Genomic DNA, 20,221 nt, shown 5'->3' on the forward strand with positions numbered 1-20,221 from the left:
TGCAAGAGAAAATAATGATCATGTTGGCAGATTCAGTTTTCATGGTAATTATTTGTTTCCTTTATTAAACTTCAAGTTCCTTGAGGATATAAAGCATATCTTAACTCATCTTTGTATATCTAGACAATTATGGGCTAGATAGGTGCTTAACAAGTACTTGCTAACTGGCAGACTAAACGAAGCAAAAGAAATGTTACAGCAAAGGTGGCTTTAGAACTTACCTCTGTTTGCCCTGGCTTTACACTTGCATGACAAGCAATCATGAGTGAGCTATTAGGAAAGGGCCAATGCTGGGATGCAGAATACTGCAGTCTTTCTACCTCCAATCCCACCTCTTCTGCCACTTCCCGCCGGACAGCTTCTTCCTGACTTTCACCTAGAAGCACTCAGATTAATTCAGGACAGCCCTGCAGCAGGAAGGGTGATACAGATAGCCCATCTGTGAAGGAGCACAAAACTGGCTCCAGTGTTTCAATGAAATGTTTTTGGTCTACCCTAAATCTCCCAAGTCTCTATAACAATAGGAATCAGGTCTGGACTTGGGTTTTGAAGTGTAGTGTAAGCCTACTAAGTTAGTTATAATTCAAGTAGGAATGCCAGGAGAAGCTACTGCTGCTCTCAGCTTCAATAAAAGTCTAATGCTACATTTCACCATTTGTAAATTTTACTCAGAAAGACCAAAAAAACAAAAATCCAACTGCAAATAAACGAAATCTAGTTAATATACATGCTGAAGTTTTAGGGAGAAGTGTACTTAGGCATCAAAAATAAGATGAATTGATGGATGTGACAGGAATGGCTAGATGGACAGATACATGTTAAAGTAAGTGCAGTCAAAAATGTAGAATTTAGGTGGTGGTTGTATGGATGTTCACCATGTAAATCAGCTTTGCTGTATGTTTGAAAATTTGCCTAAGAAAATGTTGGGAAATTACGGTAGAAGGCAGTTTTCTTGACATGATGGGGAAGACTGTGCTTAACTCCAAGCACTCTGACCACAAGATGAAGAACTATCTGCTATGACAAAGTGTTCAAGTCCTCCATTGTCACCTGCACATGCCTTAAACTCCTTACCTATATCACAGAAACCTGCCAAAGCAGAATACATTCCCTTGGGAAAGGAACTTTGGCGGGCTAGTAAGCATCGGGTTCCATCTGATAGCAGAGTGATCACCACAGGTGCCATCTATGGAAAGGGGATGGAAGTGAGACACAGGCTTTGGGGCCTGTTTTGGGGATGTAGGAATAGACAATTAAGGAAAGCCTTTTAATTGTACAGATTTCCTTTACCAGAGCAGATACTGTCTACCCTTCTTGGATTACTTCCTCTTAAAGCAATGCTTTACCTGTGGATAGTAGATGATCTTATTGGAAGGGCATACACGCTTGCTGCCAGCCATATTCTTTTTGGTGGGCTGCCCGCTTCTGCTACAGAACTGGTGGGCGTCATGCCAACGGAGAAGGGCCCAAGCCTAGGAATACAAATTTGGAGAGAAGGTAGGGCTTACATTATAACAAGGAAATGCCAATCCCTTTCCTGCTCACCCACTTTAAATGGTTACTAAATGTTTAAACTTCAAGATGAGGAAATTAAATATGTTCCTTTAGCATCAGAAGTTTGCACAAAAGAAAGCATAATTTAAAATGTATTATGAATTATTTAAAACATAAAAATATATAAGTAATAAACACCCATGTGCTTAATTACCCAGCTGAAAAATAAAACCTTTCCAATACAGTTAAATCTATCCTCAAGTACTTCTCCCCAGTAAAGGTGGATTTTTTTTGTAATTAATATTTAGAGATATGCTTTAAAATTAAATGGACAATCAAAAGCACTTTAGCATATATAGCATTTATAGCAGCACTATTCAAAACAGCCAAAGGTGGAACCCACCCAAATGTCCAACTAATGAGTGGGCAAACAAAATATAGTATATTCATATAATGGAATGTTATTTGGCCATAGAAATGAAATACTGTTACATGCTACAACATGAATTAACTTCAAAAACATGCTACGTGAAAGAAGCCAGAAACAAAAGGTCACATACTGTATTTTGCTTATATGAATTATAGGCAAATCCACAGAAACAGAAATAGATTAGTGGATGGGTAATAACTGCTTTAATGGGTATGGAGCTTCCATGTGGTGTGATGAAAATGTTTTGGAATTAGAAAGAGGTGGTGTTTGCATAATGCGAATATATGAAATGTCCCTGAATTATTCAGTTTAAAATGGTTAATTTTATGTTTCTGAATTTCATCTCAGTGTTGTAAAACTGCACATTAATAAGCACTTTTAATGTTTTTCAGGATTCATCTTACAGTTATAAGTAGGATTAATATAATATTTTGGATTTCTTCTTCCCAAAATATCTATTATATCTGGTAATCAATATCTTCTTAGGAAAAAAAATAAACACTTGAGCAAAACAAATCTAAAGTTATGAGTAAAAGTCACAAAACATGATGGTGTGTTTGTCATTAAAAACATTCATGAGGTTGACAGATCTACTGCCCTAGACCTGCATGTCCTTTGGAATAAATGGTTTGGCAACAGTTCTGCCAAAAAGATCTGTCTGCCTGCCTTTCTTCTATCAAGGGCAAATGAAGGAAGAATAAGCAGTCTCCCTACAGTGCATTGTCCTTCTTCTGCAGTTTGTAGGAAGAACAAGGATCTGCACAATAAATCAAATGTCACTCTAGCCATATGCATGCATACATTAGCCTATATCCACTGTTTACAGAACTGAAAAATCAGAATCTACCATAGAAAGCAAGGAGGCATCCTTCACATTCAGCTCAAAGAGAACCTTCCTCAGCTCCATGAAAGATCCCTTGAGCTCTGTCTCCATTTCAGGTTTCTGTAAGGATGCTGCAAAATTAAAAACAGAATTAAAGAAACAAATGTCAAACTGTCTCCAGGCCCCTCTCCAGTCTTACCTATTAGAACAGTCTTACCTATAAGACTCAACTTAGTAAAGAAAAACTACACAGGCTCCCAAGCCCCTACCTGGAGGTTCTGAAGCAGCAAGTGTGGAGTGAGCCCCAGAAATCTATTTTTTTTTTTAACAAACACCAGGTGATTCTTATATTCAGGCAAATTTGGGAAACATTAAAGCATGGCATTTCTCAAGATCCTCTTCAGGGCAATAAGGACATTTGCACTAGCAACACACTATCCCTGGAAAAGAGATGAAATGGGACCTCTAAGCTCTATCTGAACCTCTTTCCAGCATCATTACATCTATATCCAGACCCTTAATATCTGAGAGGAATCCTGAGCCTACAGAAAAGTGGTTCCCAAATGCAAGTCTCAGGAGCCAGAGCTACTCCATGGTAATATTTGCATTTGCCTGCACTAAGAGAAGTAAGAATGACATCATGAATTTTAAAGTATTTCTCATGAAATGTTTAAGATGTGCAAAATGTGTAACAGTATAGAGAATAGAACAAACATATATATGCCCACCACCTAGATTAAGAAAGAAAGCATTAAAATGCCCTTTATTTTCTTTTAAAAGATGATGGTGGTGGAAGATGGCAATTTTTTTATGTGTTCTAAAAAATAGAGAGTTGATAACCTTTTTGCATACTCAAATTTTCTTTGGAATTTTGCTATTATGGGAGAACTACTGGGAAGTATTCATTAGAACTAACGTTATATACCATTTATAGAAGGGAGCTACTCAAACCTAGATCCAGAGCAAACCATGCTTCATGCTGTTCAGAACAGCCAATCAGCACAGAATCTTCTATTCTTTGTGTGCCCTGTCCAAATTTACCCAGGAGGCTTTCCAACTCTAAGAAATAGAAAAGGAAATAGGAGAACCATAAACAAACAATGGTTTTAATTAAACCACCACAGCCATATTAGTTTTAGATGTACTAGAAATCATCTACTTCAGTGTGGAGTCAGTATATTGGCTTCCAGTTGCTGCCCTGCAGCTACTTAGCTGTATGATCTTGGGCTAATCACTTAATCTCTCTGGAAAAGAGTTTAGAACAAAGAATGACTTCTTTCCAGGTAAAACACAGAAAATGGCTATCATAAAGGGAATATGACTGTCACAAAGGGAACATATTCATAAGAGGCATGATAGTTAACTTAAGTCTCTGAAAAAAATGTGTCACTTAAAATGGCAGAGACCAATCCATTTCTATAATTTAGCTTCTAGATTATATAATTTTTGTGGACCAGAGTTGAGTACCATCTGTTACTCCCATCTGTATAACACAAATGCGCTTATTTTTTCATAACACAGCATTGCTAAATATCAAAATAATGTTCAATCTCTTTTGATGGAGCCCTTATAATCTTCTGCCCTGCTAGAAACTACCTATGTAAGTACTCCAACATGTAACCCATCAGGAAAATCCACTAGCAATATATTTAGAAGGTATTCACTGTATAGTGACATCATATAAAATTTTAAGTATCTCAAATACCAATTCCCAATGCTCAAAATATCTCTAATTAAATACCCTAAAAGTGTTTTCAAAACAAATTAATAGTCATTCACTTTTATATTAAACTGTAAATTAATCTCAGCCCTTCTAGGAAAAATGAAGTCATGACCCAAATCTTAAATAGTGTGCAATTCCAGGAGGCTGGAAATCACTGGTCTAAGGCAGGGGTCAGCAAATTTTTTATGTAAAGAAATAATAAACATCTTAGGCTTCATGGGCCATACTGTCTCTGTAGCAACCATTCAACTCTGCTGTTGTCCCATGAAAGTGGCCACGGATAATATATAAATGAATGAACATGACTATTCCAATAAAAATTTATTTACAAAACAGGCAGTGAATCCAATTTGGACAGCAGTTTTGCCAACCCCTGGTTTCAGGCATTTGTGGTTAATGTCATCACATAATAATATTTGACTACGAAACTCCAGTACATGCATTAAATTATTAATTGGAAGAAGCAGTTCCGCAAGCTTGAGACATAGAAGCTATTTGAAAAATCTGGACTCTAAAGTCCAAGGATCTTTCTCAGAGATTCAAAATGGACTGAATTCTGCTTTGTGGCAACAGACTGTCTTATTTTTTTGTCCTCTTAGGCTTACCTAATAGGCTGTGCTGGGGGGCCAGATATTGATGCTCTGATTTCTGAAGCAAAGGAGCTAGACTATGAAAGAGGTAAAATGCTCCTGTATGCTGGGCTGTTTTGCAGGCATCATCATCTTCCCTTAGTTCAAATAAATATCTAGTATTTGGGAAATAATCAAAACATTACAAAACTACACTTAGTTACTTGTACAGCATTCAGCTTTGCAAATTCAGCTTCTGTATCCCTTTCTTTCCAGGGCTATTTTCTTTTTTATTTATTTGTATCCTAACTTGCTCCAAAGTGGAGTGAGGTATCTGCAGGAAACATTCCTTCCTCTGTCCTACTTGCCATTTATCCATCTTGCCTATAACCCTGTGGTTGTGCTTACAGGTACTATTTGTTATTTTGCCTGTTTCCCTTGCGAGACTATGATCTCCCTAAGGGCAGGGAATTAATCCAATTAATTAATCCAATAATTAACACAGTAAATGGCTCAATTCAATAAATACTTATTGAATTGAACTTCAAGGGCAATAAATATTTGCTGATTTGAACCTTGAGGTCCTTCACTAATATTACATTGAGTCAAGAATTTACACCCAGTTGAGTAAAGGAAAAACAAACATAGTTATAAAACATCAACCACATAATATCTAAGTATAGGAGTAGACTTTATTACTGCAAATATCAAACACTATACCTTCAGTAACTCTCATTCAATTTAGGAAATATAAAGAGCAAATTTTACCTTCAATTCATCCTTATTTCAAACAGCCAGCTCCCAAAGTGGATGCCCATGGTTCCTTATCTCTACTGAAGACATCACTAATGAGAAAGTGGTCTATTTGCCTGACCTATTTAATAGGGATAATATTTTCAGTAGCCAAAATTAAAATGTGGAAAAATACATCATCCTATAGCTGGTTCCCCTGAAAGAGATAATACTGGAGCAAGTCTTAGGCTTCTCCAGAAAGGATAACCTAAGCCTATCCATCCCCTCAAGCGCATTGGGAATCAGGTCAGAGTCCATGTGATTCAGTAGGAACTGAACATGGATTCTCCTGAGGCTTTAGGGTTAACCATTTTTGCCTGTCCAAAGCCCTAAAATGCACCCAAGGTATGTGGCAGATTTTGTCACTTTTAAGTAGAAAACACAGTTCACAGTTATTTTCTGTAGGATCTGGGAACTCTTGTAATACCAGTAGGCAGAACTAGTGCAGCATAAAAAAAAAAACACACAACAAAATAAATAAATGCACCCCAGTGGCATTTTTAGGAACCTATTTTGACTGATAAAAGGAATTACAATGAGTTCGTTATAACAGAAGAAAAAAGCAACCTGAGATTTTAAGACTAATGATTTTTTTTTAAACTTACTATGAATGACCATAGCCTCCTGTAACAAATACTCAATATATGTCAAAGGAGAGAATGTGCCACTCAGAAGTTTCCAAATATAAACAATGGAACAAACACAGGTACCTTCGCAAAAGAACAGTTAAGATTGCTACAACTTGTGCTTTGCCCTAATGACCCTAAAAACAGAAAAACACCTACAAAAACATCTAGGTCTAAGGTCTTAAATACAGGACCTCGCAGGAACTAGAACCGAAATCCAAAAGTTCTTTACACTCTTCTTGGTCAGGAGCTCTATTTTTAAAACTTTTTATTTCCCCCACTTAATAATGACACGGGAACCACAGTACTAAGATTATCAAGGCTGAAGATATTTGGATTACTTTTAGACTTTCAGTTTTTCCTTATCATAGCAGCAAAAAATAATCATCCTATAGAAATCAGAAAATAGTTGTTAAAATAGAAGAAAAACACCAGTAATACCACCACTCAGATATGATCATTGTTTAAACTTTGGAATTCTCCAAACTATCAACATTATGCATATATACATATATAGGTATATTTCAAGTCATACTCAATAATTTATAACCATTTTTTCTTAAGCATATATAAATATTTTTCCACATCAGGAAATATTCTTTATTGATGAGTTCTTAATTTTTTCTCATGATTTAAATTCATTTATTTCTGTATTTAATCATTGTAACATATTTTTTTAGCCTCTATCCAATAATTCTGAGTTCTCACAGTCTTAATCTAGGTGTGGCAAACATCCTAAATGTCTGACAGTATCAAAAACAAGTATTGCAATTTTGTTGTGTGCCCACTCTCATTCATGTAGGATTGTATTCTTGTGTGCTTTAAATTTTGGACTTCGCATTCACGTTGGCAGAGCTTTCTATGTATGAAGACATGTTGTGAGTGTAACCCTCCAGAGAGGTTTAACATTTGCTTCTGCAAGGTATTACCAACCCAGGACTAACATTTCTTAGGTTTGTGGATCACACCACTCAGGTAGGATAAATTTAAACCCCAGAACTGTATGAGAGTGGGGTAGTGATTTCAAATTCACAGGGGAAACTTTTCCCCCAGGCTGAGACACAAAACTCCTTTATCATCTTCTTGTGTTGGTACAGATTTGCTTTCTAGTCTACCTTTTGCTGAAGTTTAGTTCTTTGTGGGGTTTGGGGTTATCTACTTTATTTCCAGGCAATTCATCAAATATTATTCGACATAGTTTTTTTTTTCAGTTTTTTAAATTAAAAAACTTTATTAGAGAAATTGTGGGTTTACAAAACAATCATGCATAAACTACTGGGTTCTCATATGTTACCTGACCAACAACATCTTACATTTGGTATGGAACATTTATTACAACTGATGATCAATGTAGTTTTTAATGTGTTTGTTATTCCATCACATGGATGTACCATAATTTATTTAATTTCTTTCTACTGTTCATGCATTCATTTATACTTTCCTATCTACTATGTCCCAGGTACTTTTTATGTACAGAGATATTACAGTGGAAAAGACTAGTTATCTTAATATAACTTATATTCATTGGCTATATTATAATTTATATCCAATATAACATATTCAAGTGTTGGGATATTTTAGACATCGTTAGACATTTAGGATGTTTGCAATTTTTCCAATTATAAATAATTTGCAATGAACCTCCTTATACATAAAACATGATCAGACATCCTTAATCCTCAATATGGGATTGTTGAGATATTTAAATTTTATAAATTAATGGACCATAGACAGAATAATCCGAGCTCAGGTTGGTCAATACTCACCATGCCTTAGCAACATAAGTAGACAGCAGCCTATAGCACCAAAAAGATTTTCTCCTGCAAGTTATTCCATAATACAGGCACATTATCAAGTCCTTAGAGGAAAGAATCGAAAAAAAAAAAAGGTCATAGAATGCAATTTTAAGTAATGAATCACCAGGAGGATTATATTTTAAGCCAGAATAGGATTACTTTGTAATATTAAGGAAAGAGAAACTGAATAAGAACCAGGTGATCTGGCTTCTAGATTGCATTTCTACCACTATCTAGGTAAAATCTTAACTTTTCAGTGACTCTTTCCTAACCTATTAAGTAGATTGTCTCTGCCAACTGAATAGGTGTTGTGAGAATCAGCTAAATACAATATATATGTGCTGCCATTTTGTGGCATTGTCACTGGAAGGTGACTGCCAAGCCAAGGCCTACAATTCTCTCTTGCATCTAGGTAGGGCCAAGACTAGGTCTTACAGTGGAATGTGAATGGAAGTGATGTGCACCTCTTCTAAGCTGAAACTGTTAATGAATGGGTATGCTTTCTCTGTCCTCTTTTTCCCCATTTTCATGGAAGATGCTAAGGCTTCACAGGGGATGGCAGCACCATTAGGTTGAGAAGCCCAGCTCTTTGAACCCACTACATGGAGGAAAGACATCCACCAACCAAAGACCCTCTGCGCTGAATGTTTGTGAGTGAGAAATCAATTTCTGCCATATTAAGTCCCTGAAATCTTGAAGTTTATTTGTTATAGCTGCTAGCATTACTCTAACATACCAAATACCAAGTAAACCTGGGAGTATCTCCAGAGTAGTAGTGCCACATTTCTCAGAATACATAAAAACCAAAGTCTCCTTTAAGAATGAAGTAGAAGGGGGCAGGCCGTGGTGGTTCAGCAGGAAGAGTTCTTGCTGAACCATGCTGGAACGATTCCTGGTGCCTGCCCATGTGAAAAAAAAAAGAAAAAGTAGAAGAAATCACTTTTTCTGATTAAATAAGAAATATATAAAATCGACATTATTAGGAAAATATTTCAAAATATAGCTGTGCAAATCATCATAAGTCCAAGATACTTCCTTTTTCGCAGTTTATTGAGAATGTGTTTCCATTAAAATTGTCTATCAGTATCTTCTTCCCCCTGAAAAGTACCTTTCACATTAACAGTAAAAAATAAAAAATAAAAAAAATTTTTTAAAAATAAAAAAGTTCCACTGAAAAAATGAGAGCATCAGTGGGGACTTAAATAACCAACCAACCTTTTAACTGTACCCAAGCAAAGCAAGTTTGACGTTAAATCACCCAGGAATGTCTAAAGTTTAGGCTTACTTCTTGATTGCATAATTATGAATCACTGATGACTAATCTTTGTGCGATTTTGGCTGCAGTCTATGTCCTAGCCATGGGTAAATTATATTTAGCAGATGACACTCAACAAAGTATTTCCTGAATACCTACTTTAAGCAAGGTCCCTTAAGGAACACAAAAATGTTTACAGGATGTAAATCTTTGCCCTCAAGAAATTCTACCAAGAGAGTAAAATTAAACATAATTTTTAGAGGAGGCAACATGTGATAAATCCTTTCAGAGTTACAAAGCACTCGAGGAGAGTATTAAAGGTAAAATCTCAATTTTGATAACTGATATTCTGGAAGAAATATATTTAAAGTCAGTATTTCTGTTTCAGAGAATGTAAATTGGTACACTATTTTTGGAGGGCAATATCTGTCAAAACGTTAAATAAACATCTGGGAGTTTATCCTAAGAAGGAAAGGTATGTATAGGAATGTTAACTGGAAATTATAGTACAAGGGAATAATACACAGCTGCTAAAAATAAATAATCAAATAGGAGTCAAGAGGCTATTCTGGAGGCTGCTCTTATGCAAGCTTCAGTTAGATAGTGCTAATTGCCATGGTTTGCTAAGCCCCAATCAATATTACTCCTGCTGTCTCTTTAAAACACCTAGGGCGCAAACTGAGACTCTATAAAGGTTTCATTCCCAGATTAATTAATTAATTCCCAGAGGGATCCTAGGTCAGATAAATCCTGAAGCCCACAGGAACCAGCCTCTCCAGGACTGTCAATTCCTTACCTCCCTGTCAGTGTGGACACCCCTTTTCAACATGGAAAATTCAGAATGGGCATTCCCCAAAGATCCCCATAGATTGGGAGAAGGATTCAAGGAGAAGGAGGAGGTATAACAGAGAAAATGGGAATTAACAAACAAGTGTGGCTGCTGAATCACTATATTAATATTCCTTCTAGCCTCCAGTGTTTTGGAGCAGCTAGAAGGAAAAATCTGAGATGATGGAATGGTGACCCAGGACAAACTCTGGGATCTGTTCTGTAACTACTTGTTGAAATGTGCTTTGAAAATTATTGCTTTTTTCTTTCTTTGCTTGTATATATGTTATATTACACAATAAAAAAAAGTTAAAAAAAGGGACAAAAATGAAGTGTCCTTGAATTGCAATTGCTTTTTATGGAAAATGACCATCAAGCCATTCTTGTCCAGAATTTGAAGCTCAATAATGTTTTCATTGCTTTTTTATATAAATTTATATAAAATAAATAGATTTTATATGCATTTATGTAAATACATAATCTGAATCTTATTAGTGTGAAGAATAACTACTTTCTAATGGAAATCAAGTTTGATATGTTTATTTTGAAGTTGTATTGGGGGAGTTTTTTGGGGGGTATTGATTTTTGTTTTGTTTTGTTTCTGCATCAATATCACTGGTTACTTTGAACAAATAAAAGCTTTCCATAGTTGCTTCATTTATCAGAAAAAACAAAAGGAAAAGAAGATAACAGTGAAAAAATTATATACAGTAACAGGAATATATTAAGTTAACTAAAAGTAAGTAATATTTGGTTTAACATGATCTAATTAATTTGTAAATAAAAGGGCATATATATACCATTATACATAAATTAGATATACAATTATATATATATTGAAAATGACTAGAAATATTATGTGCCAAAATGTTAATGGTGGCTAATTTGGGGGAGTGGGATGGAGACAAAGATTGAAAAGCGTACTTTAAATTTTAAATTTGTACTTAAAAATACTTAACCATATATATATAGTTATATATACACATATATATATATACACACACACACACACTCCCTTTACCTTCCCCAGAATACATGTATGTATCCATGTATATGTGTGGTTGTATGTATGTATATATGTATATGCATATGAAATAAAATAATAGCTCTTGGGACTAACTGCACAGTTAGGCTATTTCCAAGCCACTGTTCCCAGAAACACCTCACCATACTCTTGGGGCCAAGGCGATTTCTCTGTTAAATTCTTTGACTCCTAAGAACTACAAGAGCTATTTGGTTGGTGGTTATGACCACACACTAATCTGTGTGGCCCTCTGTGTTTGGCTGCCTGGTGTTTTGCCTAGTTTCTGCTACTAAATTAATACTAGCCAATTACGGATTACCATGGCCTGATGACTTATGGGTTAGTGAATACAGAGCTTGTAGGAGAAGCTAACTTAGTTAAGTTCTTAATGTAACTTTGAAAAAATAAACAATCAAAAGGAAAACGAGATTCATTTTAACTGAGAATTGTACCTTTACTGCCACGTCATGAACCCACTAAATCTAATTCCTTTTCTAAATGGACCTTTGTGTGTATGTGTATGAACAGATATAGAAATAGGTATATTTTTATAAAGCAATATGAGAGACTATTTAACATCAAAGAGAATATTAGTTCTTTAAAGCTCAGCTTTACATGCATTTTTCTCTTTTAAACAGATCATTTAAATTATAAGGGTAATATAACCACATTACAGGACATCTGGGAAACAGAACTGGAAAAGCATCCATAATATCTCCATATTCATAACATATTTTAATATATATTTTCTTATCTTCCCACATATAATTTTTACCTATTTATATGCTGTGGCCACATATATTTTTCAACTTCCTTTTCATGTAACATGTTTTTTTGTAAACTTTTTTTTGCTGCATAATATTAGATCTAGAAGAATCATCCTTAAATTGCTAAACTGCTCTGATTTGGGACATTTAGTTTGCCCTGTTTATGTGTTAGTGTGTGTAGTAATGAGTATATATCTAAAATTTCTCATTTTAATCACTTTAACATACACAATTCAATGGTGTTAATTGCATTCACAATGTTGTGCTTCCACCATGACCACCCATCACCAAAACTTCTATCACCCCAAACAGAAACTCTGAACCCATTAAGTATTAATTCCCCATTTCCTACCCCCTGCCCTGGTAACCTACTTTCTGTGTCTGTGAATTTGCATACTCTAATGATTTCGTATCAGTGAAATCACACAGTATTTGTCCTTTTGTGTCTGTCTTATGTCACCAAACATATCTTGAAGTTCATCCATGTTGTAGCACACATCAGAACTTCATTTTTTTTTTCCAGAAAATATTCCATTGTGTGTATATACCACATTTTGCTTATTTGTTGATGGGCATTTGGGTTCCTTTCACCTTTCGGCTATTGTGAATAATGCTACTGTGAACATTTGTGTACAGATATCTCTTTGAGTCCTATTTTCAATGCTTTTGGATATATACTTAGAAGTGGAAGTGCGGAGTTTTATTTCTACACAGAAATAAAATACCACTAACTACCTCTGTCTGATATTAATAGGTTCCTTTTTAAGGTAAGTTCCCAAGTAGGTTTATTGGGGCAAAATTATTTTAAAATTATATAGCTCTTCGATTTGAACAGTGAATAGGGAAGTATTTGCAGAGTCCCCTAGGGGTAATGGTGAGAAAGGGGGAAAATTCAATTTTCCCCAGTGGAGAATTCCTGATATTCTCACAGGCAGTGGGGATGGCCAAAGCAATAGGCCAAGCCTCCAATCTTCGGGTTTGTTCATATGAAATTTAATTCCGCAAAGGATAGGCTAAGCCTACTTTAAATTAGGCCTAAGAGTCACCCCCAAGAGAACCTCTTGTGTTGCTCAGATGTGGCCGCTCTCTCTTGGCCGACACAGCAAGCAAACTCACTGCCCTCCCCGTCTCTACGTGGGACATGATCCCAGGGGTGTGGACAATCCTGGCAATGTGGGACAGAAATCCTAGAACGAGCTGGAACTCAGCATCAAGGGATTGAGAAAATCTTCTCGACCAAATGTGGGAAGAGCAAAATGAGACAAAATAAGGTGTCAATAGCTGAGAGATTCCAGAGTGAGAGGTTATCCTGGAGGTTTTTCTTATGCATTAAATAGATATCACTTCTTTAGTTAAGGTATAATGGAGAGGCTGGAGGGAACTGCCTGAAAATGTGGAGCTGTGCTCCAGTGGCCATGTTTCTTGAAGATAACTGTATGATGATATGGCTGTCACAGTGGCTGTGAGAACCTTGTATCTGATGCTCCTTTTGTCTACCTTATCGATGGACAAGTAAAACATATGGATTAAAAATAAATAAATAATAGGGGGAACAAATGTTAAAATCAATTTAGTAGATTGAAATGCTGGTGATCGGTTAAGGGGAGGGAAAGGGGTATGGTATGTATGAATTTTTTTCTGTTTTCTTTTTATTGCTTTTCTGAATGGATGCAGATATTCTAAGAAATGATCATGATGATGAATATACAACTATGTGACGACAGTGTGAGTTATTGATTATATAACAAGAATGGAATGATCGTATGATAAGAATGTTTGTGTTTGTATGTGGTTATGTATCATAAATAAAAAATAAATTAAAAAAAATTATATAGCTCTTACTACACCATGCCACACTTACAAGGTTCAATATTATTTAGTAAAAAAAAAATAGTAAAACTTTTATGTTTTTTTTTTTATTATTAAGATTTAGAATGTCTTCAGATTTGTTTAATAGTCCTAGTTACCTTTTTGCAAATCACCTGTTTGATGTCCTTTGCTCATTCATTTATTGCGGTTACGCTCTACTTTTGGCCATTCTAATTAAAAAAAAAAATTATAGTACTGTTACAGTATTTCCACAATATGATCACCAAAACACACTGTAGGAACCAACTGTTATATGCATTGCTTTTCTTTGTGAAGAGTTATTCAGACTGAACCTCAGTCCAAAGAAAGGCTGTTTTGGTAGTCTAGAGAATAAGTTGACTTGGTTTTAGAATTACAACATAATTTCTTATAGTCCTATACTATTTAGAAATTCAGTGCAGGGGAAATTTTGCCACTTTTTATTTTGAAATAGTTGGTGATTTTCACTATCTTTTAGGGGTTTTCACGGTGATATATTATTCGAAGTGTATGGGTTCAAGGATTCAGATTTGGGTGATACTAGTAAACATGCTTCAATACTCATATCCAGCAACTCAAATGCCAAATTACAAATAGAATACTTGTTTTTGTTTGAATTGGCAAAGTATTAACAGTAGTTTATGTCTGTAGACACATTGGGGATGAAAATTCATTTATTAAAAAGTAAGTTTTGGAAGAAGAAAACAATAGCACCATTATTTTCCTTTGGATGACAAGCTCAGGCCTGCATTCTATTTTGTTTACAGTTCAAATTTATGTTTCCAAAGCAAGGAAGGGAATGGGGAAGTAAGCACTGGAGAGACTCAAGGAATGATTCCTTGGTCTTCCACTGACAGAATTTGTGACCTTGGGCTGTCACCTAACTCCTCAGAGCTTGATTTCTGTCTCACTTCTCACACAGAAAGAGAGGAGGGAAATGGATCTAATGTGTATTACAACTTTGTCAGATGTTTGACATAACTAATTCTCAGATCTCTTCGATTGTAAAATCCTTAAGAACTGGGATTACGTCTTCCACAGCTATAGGCACAATCTCTGGCACAGTGTAAAACCAATATATGTGAAAATATGAAGAAATAAAAGAGAGGGGTGGGGGAGAGGGAGAGAAAGAGAAGACAAAACAAGAAAGGAGGGAGGAAGGAAAGAAAAAAAGAAACTATCCCCATTTTACAAGTGAAAAAAAAAAAGCTTTGTGAGGTTAACTAATCTGAGATCACAATGCTGGCAGCAGATTCAAATCCAGGGCTATTCTAGCTCGAAAGCTCATGTTTTGTTCACTACTCCATGTGTGAAGGGATGAAATGAGAAATACATGAGAAAGCATTTTCCAACACTCACTTGCTATTTTTTTCAAAGAGCAAGGTCTGACAGAGTTGAAAGGTAATATTTTACCAAATACTATTAAATGATGAGGCAAGGTCCGAAGATTAACAATTTCTCTGAACCCTTTGAAAAAGAAATGATTCACACGTTTCTCACTCTGTTGATCTTTCTAGAAGAATAATTAATTTATAAAGCATTGCAGCATGACAAAAAGAACCATCTTGAATGTCTATGATTACTTCCAGCGAGAAAACACGCAGCTCGATAGTGTTTCAGGGGGCCCATCTCTCCACGACCACGGACTGCAAGGGGATGATGAAATGTGCAAAACGGTGGAACCATTGGGATAACAGGTTTTATTGGCCTCACCTGAAATCTCAAAAGCACTAGCTTTTTTATTTGCTTTGTAAAAAACATTTTTTCCTCCCTTAATTAAAAAATAATTCAGGAGTTCCGGAGAAGATGGCGGCTTAGTAAGACGCGCGGGTCTTAGTTCCTCCTCCAGAAAAGCAACTAAAGAAACAGAAACAATACGAAACAGCTCCCGGAGCCACGACAGAGACCAAAAAGACAGCGTACCCCATTCTGGAACGGCTGAACGGGCAGGGAGAATCCGCTGCAGTGAGATACCCGAGGGGCGCCCGTTTTCCCGGCCGGGGCGGCTGGCGACTGGGGTCCCCTCCACGCACGTGGCTCCCCAGTCTGACTGGGAACGTTGGATAGTGGGGCCCTCCCGCCACGCTTGGCGTCTCGGGCCAGCTGGGCAATTTGGACCGGTACTCCCCAAAGCTGCGGCGGCCGGCGAACCCCCCCTCCACGCGCGGTTTCCCGGGCCGACTGCGAGATTCGGATTGGCAAGTTAAAGGAGCCACAGTATCTTTTACTGGTGGGCCCCGCAGACAGACGAGCGCCACGAGCGCCACCTACTGGGCAGGAAAAGAAAAACAGAGCCCAGAGATTTCACAGAAAAACCTTTCAACCAGCCGGGTCCCACACCCAGGGAAATCTGATCAAATGCCCAGACACCAGCAGAAAATAATGGATGACTCTTGGAAAATTGAAGATATGGCCCAGTCAAAGGAACAAACCAATAGTTTAAATGAGATACAGGAGCTGAGACAACTAATGCTGAATATACGAACAGAAATGGAAAAACTCTTCAAAAACCAAATCAATAAATTGAGGGAGGACATGAAGAAGACATGGGCTGAACATAAAGAAGAATTAGAAAATCTGAAAAAACAAATCACAGAACTTATGGGAGTGAAGGACAAAGAAGAAAAAATGGAAAAAACAATGGATACCTACAATGGTAGATCTAAAGAGACAGAAGCTACAATTAGTGAACTGGAGGATGGAACATCTGAATTCCAAAAAGAAACAGAAACTATAGGGAAAAGAATGGAAAAACTTGAGCAGGGGATCAGGGAACTGAATGACAATATGAAGCACACAAATATACGTGTTGTGGGTGTCCCAGAAGGAGAAGAGAAGGGAAAAGGAGGAGAAAAACTAATGGAAGAAATTATCACTGAAAATTTCCCAACTCTTATGAAAGACCTAAATTTGCAGATCCAAGAAGTGCAGCGCACCCCAAAGAGAATAGACCCAAATAGGCATTCTCCAAGACACTTACTAGTTAGAATGTCAGAGGTCAAAGAGAAAGAGAGGATCTTGAAAGCAGCAAGAGAAAAACAATCTGTCACATACAAGGGAAACCCAATAAGACTATGTGTAGATTTCTCAGCAGAAACCATGGAAGCTAGAAGACAGTGGGATGATATATTTAAATTACTAAAAGAGAAAAACTGCCAACCAAGACTTCTATATCCAGCAAAATTGTCCTTCAAAAATGAAGGAGAAATTAAAACATTTATAGACAAAAAGTCACTGAGAGAATTTGTGACCAAGAGACCAGCTCTGCAAGAAATACTAAAGGGAGCACTAGAGTCAGATACGAAAAGACAGAAGAGAGAGGTATGGAGTAAAGTGTAGAAAGAAGGAAAATCAGATATGATATATATAATACAAAAGCCAAAATGGTAGAGGAAAATATTATCCAAACAGTAATAACACTAAAAGTTAATGGACTGAATTTCCCAATCAAAAGACACAGACTGGCAGAATGGATTACGACCCAGCAATACCACTGCGAGGTATCTACTCAAAGGACTTAAGGGCAAAGACACAGACGGACATTTGCACACCAGTGTTTATAGCAGCATTATCTACAATTGCAAAGAGATGGAAACAGCCAAAATGTCCATCAACAGACGAGTGGCTAAACAAACTGTGGCGTATACCTACGATGGAATATTATGCAGCTTTAAGACAGGATAAACTTATGAAGCATGTAATAACATGGATGGACCTAGAGAACATTATGCTGAGTGAGTCTAGCCAAAAACTAAAGGACAAATACTGTATGGTCCCACTGATGTGAACGGACATTTGAGAATCAGCTTGGAATATATCATTGGTAACAGAGACCAGCAGGAGTAAGAAACAGGGTAAGATAATGGGTAATTGGAGCTGAAGGGATACAGACTGTGCAACAGGACCAGATACAAAAACTCAAAAATGGACAGCACAGTAATACCTAAGTGTAATGTAAGTATGTTGGAACACTGAATGAAGCTGCACCTGAAATATAGTTTTTTGTTTGTTTGTTTGTATCTTTTGTTTTTGTTTTTTTTTCCTTTTATATATATATATTTTTATTAGTATTATTTTAATTCTCTTCTCTATATTAACATTCTATATCTTTTTCTGCTGTTTTGCTAGTTCTTTTCCTAAATCGATGCAAATGTACTAAGAAATGATGATCATACATCTATGTGATGATACTAAGAATTACTGAGTGCATGTGTAGAATGGAATGATTTCTAAATGTTGTGTTAATTTCTTTTCTTTTTTTTGATTAATAAAAAAAATTAAAAAAAAATAATTCAGGCACAATGCAGAGAAGTTCTCAGATTTCATTTTTTAACGACTCCCCAAAGTATCAGAAAATTATCAGCTACGGTTAACGAGAGTTCCACAGGTCACTATGTAAAACTATGGTCATTCCCCGGTTTCTGCAAGAAGAGACACTAAACTAAAATCGCAAAATGCTGTAACCAAGAGTTTTTTCCCAGGACTGATTATGCCTCATCATAAAACCCTTTGTACACTGAGAAGCTGAAAGGATTCTATCGCGCTGTACTCACTCTGAACTCCGTGCGCGGTGGGGGGCGCCTTCCAAAGCCTCAAGAATCAGCAGAAACAGGAAACGAGCGCTCCTGGGAAGTTCGGCTTCCGGTCTGCGAAGGACGCGGACGGCAGCCTCGGCCACACTTCCCAGAATCCTCCAAGCACTGCATTCAGGGAAACGTAGTTCGGTCCCCATGCCTGCTGCAACACCTTACACTGAGGCGGTAACCTGGTTGTCAAAAGCACGCTCTTATGAAGTCTTCTAAATTCCTTCCCAGAAGAACTACTGAGTCTGGATAAAATGGATTAGCAGAGCCATTTTTAAAAGGCAAAAAGCCGCATGCACAGAAAGCATATTTTACAGTGGGGAGAGGAAGGCAGATATCAAATCTTTTAAATCTTTCTGTATCTATGATTCTGTCTCCGTCTGCCCCCTTTGGAATTAGCTCTAAAATTTCATGAAATTCTGTCCATTTAAAGACTCGGGACTGTGCCTAGATGTGTTTGAGTTCATACTGGAATGGCTCTTGATCAACCAGGGCAGAGGGGTTCCACCTGACTGGAAGCAAGCTCCCAGCAGGACTACTTTGGTGCATTCCCTCTCTTCTTACTGCTAAAGTTACTTTTTAGTAGAAGACAGTTTTTCGTGTGCTTTTTTGTTTTTTAAATTTTTGTTGTGATAGTATATATACTACATAACATTTCCATTTTAACCACTTTAAGTATACAATTCAATGGTATTAATTATATTCACAATCTTGGACTATCATTATCACCATCCATTACCAACAGAAACTCTGAACCTATCAAGCATTAACTTTCCATTTTCTACCCCAACCCCTACCCCAGTAACCTTTACTCTACTTTCTGTCTCTGTGAATTTGCATATTCTAATTGTTTCACATCAGAGAGATCATACAATATCTAGCCTTCTGTGTCTGGCTTATTTCACTCAACATGTCTTCAAGTTTCATGTAGGTTGTAGCATGCATCAGAACTTCATTTCTTTTTAACAGATGAATAATAGTCCATTGAATGTAAGTACACATTTTAATTTATTCACCTGTTGATGGACACATGGATCACTTCTACCTTTTGGCTATTGTGAATAACGTTGCTATGAACTTTGATGTACAAGTATCTGCCCAAGTCCCTGTTTTAAATTCCTTGGGTTATAAACTGGAAGTGGGATTGCTAGATTATATGGTAATTCTATGTTTCACTTTCTGAGGAACTATCAAAACTATTTTCCACAGTGGCTGCACAATTTTACGTTCCTACTAACAATGCATGAGGGTTCCTATATTTCTCCATCTTCATCGACATTTGGACATAGCCATTCTAGTGGGTATGAAATGGTATCTCACTGTGATTTTGCTTTGCATTTCCCTAACTATTAATATTGTTGAATATCTTTTCATGTGCTTATTGGCCATTTGTATGTCTTCTTTGGAGAAATGTCTATTTGAGTCATTGACCCATTTTTTTTTCACTGAATTCTTTGTCAGGTGGGTTCTATATATATTCTAAATAGTAAATCTTTATCAGATATGCTGTTCCCATCACTCTGTAACAGCCGGATTGATAGAATGGCCTTTTTAAAAAATTTTATTTTTAATTGTGAAATATAACATATATACAAAACAGCAATAAACTCCAAAGCACACCACAACAATTAGTTATAAGACAGATTTGATAGTTTGGTATGGG

At 36.5% G+C, this 20,221-nt stretch overlaps 2 protein-coding genes across 3 annotated transcripts in view; both read right to left on the minus strand.

The window, feature by feature from the left end:
* LOC143653725 (NAD(P)H pyrophosphatase NUDT13, mitochondrial) overlaps positions 1-18,545 on the minus strand; it is a 205,336-nt gene extending 186,791 nt beyond the window's left edge. Inside the window, exon 1 of one of the 2 annotated variants that reach the window (XM_077124958.1) lies at positions 18,529-18,545. The gene's annotated coding sequence lies outside the window, so the exon portion shown is untranslated. The remainder of the gene's footprint in view (positions 1-18,528) is intronic. The other variant, XM_077124955.1, reaches the window with a different exon arrangement.
* Positions 1-18,617, minus strand: part of LOC143653732 (NAD(P)H pyrophosphatase NUDT13, mitochondrial-like) — a 22,937-nt gene extending 4,320 nt beyond the window's left edge. Inside the window, exons 1-7 of the mRNA XM_077124971.1 lie at positions 18,529-18,617; positions 8,990-9,152; positions 8,224-8,315; positions 2,772-2,878; positions 1,347-1,472; positions 1,075-1,186; positions 222-376 (exon numbers count right to left, since the gene is read on the minus strand). Coding sequence (XP_076981086.1) covers positions 222-376; positions 1,075-1,186; positions 1,347-1,472; positions 2,772-2,878; positions 8,224-8,239 — 516 coding nt within the window. The 5' untranslated portion in view covers positions 8,240-8,315; positions 8,990-9,152; positions 18,529-18,617. The remainder of the gene's footprint in view (positions 1-221; positions 377-1,074; positions 1,187-1,346; positions 1,473-2,771; positions 2,879-8,223; positions 8,316-8,989; positions 9,153-18,528) is intronic.
* Between the last annotated feature and the right edge of the window lie 1,604 nt (positions 18,618-20,221).

The sequence above is a fragment of the Tamandua tetradactyla genome, chromosome 13 (assembly GCF_023851605.1).
Source record: "Tamandua tetradactyla isolate mTamTet1 chromosome 13, mTamTet1.pri, whole genome shotgun sequence".
In the NCBI taxonomy this organism is placed as follows: domain Eukaryota; kingdom Metazoa; phylum Chordata; class Mammalia; order Pilosa; family Myrmecophagidae; genus Tamandua; species Tamandua tetradactyla.